The sequence below is a fragment of the Myodes glareolus genome, chromosome 4, assembly GCF_982192425.1.
Source record: "Myodes glareolus chromosome 4, mMyoGla1.1, whole genome shotgun sequence".
Classification (NCBI taxonomy): domain Eukaryota; kingdom Metazoa; phylum Chordata; class Mammalia; order Rodentia; family Cricetidae; genus Myodes; species Myodes glareolus.
This window is the reverse complement of record NC_142029.1, coordinates 66,495,812-66,505,286: the sequence shown is the minus strand read 5'-3', so window position 1 is coordinate 66,505,286 and position 9,475 is coordinate 66,495,812. Positions and strand designations below refer to the sequence as shown.

At 37.0% G+C, this 9,475-nt stretch overlaps 1 protein-coding gene and 1 pseudogene across 1 annotated transcript; one reads left to right on the top strand and one right to left on the bottom strand.

Annotated features, from left to right (window-relative positions):
- Nucleotides 1-994: 994 nt before the first annotated feature.
- Nucleotides 995-2,391, bottom strand: LOC125388771 (protein CDV3 homolog pseudogene; annotated as a pseudogene).
- A 4,591-nt stretch (nt 2,392-6,982) lies between these two features.
- LOC125389064 (olfactory receptor 8B3-like) lies at nt 6,983-7,915 on the top strand. The gene has a single exon (XM_048417471.1). The coding sequence runs from the start codon at nt 6,983-6,985 to the stop codon at nt 7,913-7,915; it is 933 nt and encodes a 310-aa protein (XP_048273428.1).
- Nucleotides 7,916-9,475: the final 1,560 nt, after the last annotated feature.

The window sequence follows — 9,475 nt, the reverse complement described above, 5'->3', positions numbered from 1 at the left end:
GGCTTGCTTTGTAAGGTGTTGCTTTAGCAATCTCAGGGTGTTGGCAAAGTTTTGCACCTGTTGTACTTATTTTTAAGACAGGTCAGTGAACCCCTTCCCACCTGAGCAGACACCACTTTGTGCACAGCAGTTTAGTTTAGACCTGATTAGAGAAGGCTTGAGCAGCACCTCGAGTGGAGCCTCAGGCACCTGCTGCCCTTTGTATCAAAGGCTATCTGGATCCACCTAGGGACTGACAACTCACAGTGCATTTCCCAGTTCCAGTGTGTCATTCAGGCTATTTCACCACACAGTATGATCAAAGAACTTACTCCAAGTCAAAGTAAGGTCTTCATGTGGAACAGAACTAGCACTATCTGAAAAAAGGGGGGGGGGTATTGAAGGAAACACCCCCATTTGGAGGATCCAATATTCGTTGAATTTAACCTGTAGTCACCTCATACTATGACTAAAAGCTTAAATTATAAATTATAGCATCACACCTATGATCCAAACACATCAGTTTTGACAGTGGTTTTTTTTTTCAGGAAGTCTAATATAGCCACAGCCTACAGAGTATTCCTTAGAGTGGGGCACAGACCAGGTTAAGGCAGTTAACTCTTCACAATTTTCAGAAGATCTGAACCCAGATGGCTGACTTCTGAAGGCTTCCTGACAGGAATCCAATAGAGTTGCTTTCAACGTTCACACTGACACTCATGGCTGTAACTTATGCAGAAGTTGTGACCCACATGAAATCCACAACTAAGTGCAGCAAATCTGAGGTAGTTAACCTTGCAAAGGCTTGGTATCTGAACATAAAGATGTTGAAATGACCACTGGAATCAGGTTTGGTTTTATACGCAGGATAACTATGGAAACACTGCTGAATCTAATTCACAAATATTTAAGACAATAAAAACGCCCCTAAATTCAACACACATCAAGATCAGTTGTGACTCTTGAACTTTTATAGTGCAACAGGGACAGTCACTGGATTCGAGGTCTTCGTCAATCAGTCCCTGTAGATCCAGAAATGAGACGCTGAATTCCTGTTGGTGGTGGATAACTGTGGTCTAGTTGTCTTGAAAGGCTTAGCAAAGACCACAGCTTTACTGTACCATGTGTAGCCGTACTTCTTATTTTCAAGCACAAGCTACTGGTTGTCTAGCTGAAATTTAAGGACCTGATTTTTTGAAACCTCCTCCCTACCTCTATTTTGGGGTCTTACTACTTCAAAACTCTTCTCCATTTCTTTATCTTTCTGTCTCTCTTGGTGCTTGACAGTGGACTGGAGAGATCAGAACTGTGTGTCACCTTATATTTCTGGTGGTCCTTGTGGTATTTTCCTTATGGTTAGCCTGGCCCCAAGAGGCCGATGTACACCACTAGGCATTTGTGACTTCGAGGTTTCTGTAACTATTTCTGAAGCAGGAGACACTGTACCAGAGCTGTTTTATTCTGGAACATGAAGATTTTTCTGCTCTACCTTTGCTTTCTTCCCAGTTGTCTCCTGGATCTTCTCTCTTTTCATTATCTTCCTTGTCACTTATTTGTATTGCCTGAACTCTTAGTCCGCTGTAATCAACCTCTTTTCATTAAAATTCTTTCCACTCATCTTCATCCTTCCTTAAGGCCTTGCAGGCAGGGCCCGTGCGCCTCACGTTGCAAAATCGTCAGGCCTCAAGGCCCTGCCGTTGTCCCGTCTGTCGCCCAGCCTGCAGCCCACCGCTCAGCTTTTTGTCTTTTCTTTTTTGTTTTCTTTTTGTTTCTCTTGAAGAAAGAGCTGCCGGTGCTCCGCTGCTCTGTCTGGGCTATGGCCTCGACCTAGGTCTAGGCGAAGGACATGGAGCTCACATTTAGCAGTTAGGGGCCCTGGGTCAAGGCCCTCTGTGAGCTCATGTTGCCCTGTTCAGTGTCATTGATGAAGCCCTGCAGGGTCACTGAAGGCAGCCAGGAGGTCGATTCCTCCCCCCACTCCCCATTCCCGCCCTCCCAGGAAACATATCCTCAAGAACAGAGCAGGGTTGCACCAGCACCACCGCCCGAAGTACTAGGAAGGTGTCCACCGGCAAAAGCTAGGCTAATCAGGGCGCCTTACAAACCTTACACCTGCCCAGGAGTATTGCTTTCTACAATTAACTGCACCTTCCCACACATATCATGTACCAAGGAATTGCTCCTAAACTCAAGTTTGCAAGCAATCTGATGGAAGCAATCCCTCAACTGAGGTTGTCTCTTCCAAGGTGACTCATTTTATATCAAGTTGGCAAAACTAACCAGAAAATATAAATTTTTCAGGAGCACCCCCACAGGGTGTTTATTTGGGCTCCTTGAGGAGAAACACGTGGGTTTGGGGTCTGCATAGGCTGCCTGCTGTTCTTTCTCTCCTGCCAATCGAACGATGGGCATTTGGATTTGGTTTGATTTGAAGTAAATGAATTTCTTGCTCACGCAGAGCTGCCTCTTTCTCACTATTTTTACTTCACAGTCAGTATTCCATTTCCATCTTGTTTGAAGGATAGGCTTCCTTGTTTACTTATTTCAATTTCTATGAAGATTTGCAGCGGGATTTTGATGGAGATGTTACTGAATCTGGAGATTGCTTTGTTATGATGTCCAGTTTCACGATATTAAAGCTAAAAATCTAGGAACATGGGAAGTCTTTATATCATTTAGTAGCTTCATTTCTTAATTGCATCTTAAATTTCTCATCCCATTGCTGTCCTGAACATACTGTAAGTACATGGTAACAGTGCAATTTATACTGATATGTTCATATGTAAATACCAAAAATTTTTCCAACAGAAACATAATACATGTAGGTACAAAATGAGATTTTTGTGATTGTCTTTAATGAACCTGATATATCTGTCATGTTGGTAAATAAAGGAGATGCTATGCTCTCCAGGTGATGATGTAGAGAAGAGACCAACTGTTCTAAGTTACACTTTCAAAGACACATTACCAGTGCAAAATAGGAAACCTCATGAACAATGGGAAAATGTAATTCTAGTGTGGATTTACTTGATTGTTGTGCCTAGATCACGACCCCCAGAGAGAGACCACCAGAGAGGCTCAGACTGTAATAAGCAAGGTTTAATCAGCATAATACAAACATGTTTGGAACTCATCTCCATCCCTGTTACAACAAGGTAGAGAAGAGTTGTATCTCCTCTGTAGGGTAAGCTTTTAAAGGCATAACTACAAATAGAATCTTTGAAGATGCTTTGGCATGGGTACAAGAACTTTTGCTCCCTCACATTCTGTTAAGTTAGCTTTTTTCTTGTTTTTAGAGAGGCCACTGTTCTTGAGTTAGGCCATCTTTATCAGCCTGTACCAGGTGGCTGGCTGGGCTGAGCTAAGTGACCTTGTGCTCAGAATATCCTGGGTGGGAGAGGGGAAGACCACTATCTTCCTGGGAAAACATTCTGCTAGAAAATTTCTTCTTGCCCCTTTGAGAATAAGGGGTGAGGATCCCACATTGATTATTTTAGAATTGTTTTCCATTATTTGAGAAAAATATGTGCTTCTTCTTAATAAAAATGAGAGAAAACAGCCACCAAAGGATTTTACTAACATTGTTCTTAAATACTTCACATGTCATATTGGATGAGAACTGTGGAAATGGTAAAGTTTTGTTGTAAATTTATCCAACTGTACTTCAGATTCTGTTTACACATAATTGTCAATGGGAATAAAGTGCTAATGAAAGGTGATGCTTTTGAAACTCTCAGAGTGACTGGGCCTTTGTAATTTGTATGGTGAACACATGAGTATATTTACTAAGATCAAATTAAGAAAATTGAAGAAAAGAATAATCCAGTGTCACATTTTCTCTCATGTTACTGTAAAACACAATGAAACCAAGGTAAATATTAAAGCTTTTTCCTTTATAATAGGGAAGACACATTCCCACCCCACTGGGAAGGGTGGGAATTATAGACTGAGTGTTCCAAAGGTCCATGAAACCTGACCTTTTGTAAATAGGGTAGGAAAACCATAACCTTGTCAAGGTGGCTTATCTATACTAGAAAGGATGTGTACATTGACACCATAGAGAAGGTCAATGTTGACTTTGACTGCTAACCAGGCATTAAAACACCTACATTGAACAAAATGTTTGGTACTCCAGATATCCCAAAAAATTTGTAGGCTTATGTGATTTCAAGTTAAGAGGGTCGTACCTTGATTTGGTCAATATAGTTTTCTCAACAATAGCTGTTGAGATTCATATGTTTTTAAAAGGAACTCATACATTTCAATGGGGACATATCAATTTAAGGTGAAATTATTTCTGAATAATTTCAGAATAATTATATCATTACTTCTGTGTGGAACAGCTATAATGTTTGCAGTCCTAGAAGAGTCTCAGACAGATTTTAAGTGAGTATAAGAGGACATACATTTAGTGTTTAGTGTGCACCTAAAATCAGCACCATTCACTGTGGGGCATTTATAATTGGATCAGAAGGGACAAATTTTGAAGACAGTACCTTAAAGTAATAATGCAGTATATGTGTATATCTAAATAAATTACAAATGTTTAAGTTTTTATTAGAAATGCTCCCTCCAAATGTGTATGAAAATTGGAACATATTTAGATACTCTTTAAAGTGAATGAAGTCTAACTTATGTTTTATTTTTTCAACTCTAATGCAGTCTCAATTGGATGAACTGAAGCTAAACATGCCAACCAATACCTAGGGAACAATTTACATCCAATAAAATAAATAAAAACTTGAGAGGTTCTTGACAATGTCTGTAATGATTCCTGATAGACAAGGCATCTGTCAAACTGTTTCTTCATTGTATATTATTTATCTCCCAGAATAAAAGCTCACTTTAAGTATCACAGATTTATTAATACTTTAGGGACAAAAGAAAATGCCCTTCAGCTTAGAAAATACAAAAGCTAATGTATGCCAATTAAATTTTTATTACATGGTATTATCAAAACAAATTTGTAATCATCCTGTTTGTATATGTTTCCTAGTGTATAAAGTTTGCCTGCAGTCTTACTAATAGAATACACATATTTTTTAAATATGTATTGTACCTTTTCATATTTTCAAAAGGCTTATTTTTTATATTTTATATGTTTTACATTGGATAAAAGCATTTGAAGAAGTTTTATATATGAATATTGTATATAATATTGAAAATATATGATTTAAGGTCACATTATTACATATCAAAACTTGCATATTAAATAGTAATATGTGGCATAACAAGATTTTCATATAAAACCATTGATTCATTGATTATATTTCTACCATATGTGTTCACATCTCTTTCATATTGGCACCCAAGTTTATTTATTAGCCCAACTTGATCCTCTATATTTGTAGCTTATGTAAATATAAATTTCACACTTGTATATAAAATCTATTAACAATAAAGAGGGAAAATAGTGTTTATCTTACTGAGATTGGATTAATTTACAAATTTTTACATATAGATATGCAGCACCGAAAATAAAGGAAAAAAGTGGTTATAAATTCGGTTAATTTTTATGATGTTAATTGATGACTGAGGGATGCTGGGAATAAGGAAGAAGCTCTGGAAAATACTATCTGTGATGTTTCTGGAACTATAGCACGGAGGTGACTTACTACAAACTCTAAAAATTTCACACACAGACTACAATCTGCAGCTACACCTGTGGGCAGTTTTCACTTAATTGAGGAGGCAAGAGGGGGAAATCCCCAAACTCAGATTGCCCTTCAGATAACAAGATAATTGGACAGTTAAGAGTCTTTCCCAATATACATACTGCAGACAGTATATTCTCTAGAGTGTATGGAAAGGATGATTATAATCATGGGTCTCTCAGGATATTAGAATCATGATCCAGGAGGTAATACATTTTCCTTAGCTATTTCTTTGATTAAAATGTTCTCCTAAGGAAGAGACGGACATGCTACTGGCCTGCTTATACAAACACACATTTTGAGGTTAAAGGGCCCTTTCTCTAATTCCAGAAACTGTTCAGAGCCTTAATCATAAATAATGTTCTGTAATTCAGAAATTGGTACAGGAAACTTAAGTCTTGTGTATAACCTCTTTGAATTTAAAAACCTAAACCTTTGAATCTGAAATATATATCCAGATAAACAGGTAAATGGGAAACAAAGACTGCTCTAAGGTTTAGACTAAAAATTCGTGAGTTCTGAGTTCCAGGCATACTAATAACGCTTCTTCTTTCCTCTGCCTTCATATTTTAAATGAATATTTGTTTATTTTTGTTTTATTATTTGAAGAGATTTTTTTACCTAATATATTCTAACTAAAGTTTCCTATACCCCAACTCTTCTGAGATCATCCCCACTGCCCCTGCATCTGAATCCAAACACTTTATTATGTCTCTCTAAATATGTGATGTGCATTGATAAATTTCTCCCTAAGAAATTTCCATTTTCCTAAGAAAAATGACAATCAAGTAAACATGGCTGACAAAAGCATTTGGGCAATCAGAGAATGTTAAGAGATGCTGGCAACAGGACTTGCAGCATCTTCACTGGAGATCTTCTGCTAGGTCAGAATTCAACCCTTTCAAATTACTCTGTGACAATAGGACAAGAAATGTTCTTGCCCTGCTTCTCTCTTTCTCATTTAGTTTTAGTTTAGCCACATGTATTTCATTCACACCACAGCAAAGTGGATCTGCAACAGAAACCAAAATATACTGTCTAGGCATCTCAATGCACTATTATTGTTGTAGGGAGGGCCCTACTGAGGGAAGGCTGGAGATGGGAAAAGGCTGTTTTATTGTATTCTTTATTTTGTGATTTTTTTCAGAAATAATAATGAAATTTATTATCAATTGCTTTCTAACTTAAGATGGTTTGTTTGTGGCTGCACCAGGTGATTCTATGTCATTAGTCCACCCTAGAAGAAACATTCTGAACAATCATTTCAGTGGAGCGAAGGACTAATGAAGAGTGCAGATTATTTTCTAGTCCAACTCTATTTCTGTGTCTGCTGATTCCCTTAGAGAATAATGGACACAGTAAATGTCTCTGTGGTGACTGAATTCTATCTGGTAGGATTAACAGAGCAGCCTGGACTCCAAATACCCTTGTTCTTTCTGTTCCTAATAATGTATCTGGTCACTGCATTGGGAAATTTGTGTTTAATAATTCTGACTGTGCTGAATTCTCACCTGCACACTCCTATGTACTTTTTTCTCTTTAATTTGTCCTTTATAGACATCTGTTATTGTTCTGTGTTCACTCCCCAAATGCTGATGAACTTTATATTACAGGAGAATGTCATTTCTTACATGGAGTGTATGACCCAAGTCTATTTCTTTATTTTCTTTGCTGTTTCTGAGTGTTATGTTTTGACTTCAATGGCCTATGATCGCTATATGGCCATCTGTAATCCATTGATGTATAATGTTGTCATGTCTCCTAAACTATGTTTGAACCTTATGTTTGGTTCCTACTTTATTGCATTTTCCAATGCTATAGCTCACACTACATGCATGCTGAGACTGAGTTTCTGCGATTCAAACACCATCAACCACTACTTCTGTGATGTTCCTCCTTTGCTCCAGCTCTCCTGCACAAGCACATATGTCAATGAACTGGTAATTCTTGTTGTTGGAAGCATCAACCTCATTGTTTCTGTTTCAACTATCTTTATCTCCTATGGTTTCATCCTTTCCAGCATCATCCACAAAAGTTCCTCTGAGGGCAGGTCCAAAGCCTTCAGCACCTGCAGTTCCCACATTCTGGCTGTTTCTCTCTTCTTTGGTTCAAGCTCACTTGCATATTTCAAACCTTCTTCATCAAGATCTATGAATGAAGGTAAAATCTCTTCTGTATTTTACACTAATGTGGTTCCTATGATGAATCCATTAATCTATAGCTTGAGGAACAAAGCTATTAAACTTGCTTTGAGGAAAACTTTGATTAGCAAGAACATTTGATTGTACGGGGTTGTCTTTATTCCTCTTACTTTGGGTCTAGAAATAATTTCTATTCATGAACAATGCTTCAGCTGTATGACTTATCTCTTTTTTATTTTTAACACATTATACCTTTTTTCACTTTTTCAACAAGGAAAAAACCTTGGAATATTTGTAAATCCTACACTTTTTTGAATAATAAAAAGAAAATGAATCTTCTGTATTTGATTTAATATTTCCAGATCTTGTGTTCTACATTTTTGTCACTTCCAATATTTCTATTCTATTTCTTATTTAAACATAATATAGCTAAAAGAACTTACCTATTACCCTCATTCAACACAAATATAATTTTTCCTCTTATAAATTAATATGGGTCTTCAAAATGTCAAATGAAGTAATATTAGGAAGTTATTATTGGTTGTATATGCGTCTCTCATTTTGATTATATGTCTTTGAACGTGTAATTCAAACATCTGATTCTGTTCTATTCTTTAAATATTCCATTGGAAAGTAACATATATCTCAGTTGTCAATGTGGCTGTTTTGACTTATTGAAATCAGTATATTAATGAAAGGTGAAGAATTATCTAACAGTTCCAGGTTTCCAACATGCTATTCACATAATTTTGCATATTTGTATTGCTATTATTTAGGAAAATGAAAATAGAAGAGTATTTCAGCTTTGAAACTTTATTATGATGTGTCTGTGGAGTACACATGTTTCTAGTGTTGATGCAATGGTTACCTTATCTTGGATTCTTTTTTAATATTATTTTTGTTTTTGCAGTAGGAATTGTAGTTCAGCTGAAAAATTAAAAATGAAAGAATTTGAGTGTTTTAAGGATTTAGTAATTAAAGAAAAGTAGTTATGGGACAGAAACTGTGCCAGAAAGTCATTAGATTGAGAACTATGAAGACAGTGAGAAAATTAAGTCTCTTTCCCTGCAAAGATTCACTGATGGGGTCCTGAAAGCCATATTGCTGTCTGAATCTTACCTTTCTTCTGTATCGCTCTGAACCCTTAAATACATTTTTTATCAGTTCATTCGAGTGGGACAAATACCCAGAGTAAAGATTTAAAAACAAAAGTGTTTGCAGGAAAACACATATCCAAATTTTCACAGACCCACATGTGGCAATGACTTCTGTACAACCATGCGAAAAACACAAACATATAAAAATAGATGGGTCTCAGTATGGGGAGATTTCCTTGATGTAAATAAAACTGTCCACTTATGAGTGTTTATACCATTGTCTTGAGCGAGTTTTTAATCATGTGTGAGAAAGCCTCTTCATCATGTTGTCCAAGAATTTCTAGATTTTTTTAAACAGGATAAAAAGACACATCCTGGATCTAGGTTGCCTTTTCCACTGGCTGGCACATCAGAGAGAATGAAAAGGAGAAATTCAGCTGAGCAGCAGCAGCAGTCAGTTCTCATTCCTGACTCTGGACACAGGATGACCAGCTGCCCATCCCTTCTGCCACCTTTATTCCCCTGACACTCATTACCTTGGTCCGTGAGCCAAATATAAACCTCTTATCTTTAAGTTGTCATAACCAGGAATTTTGTCACAGCA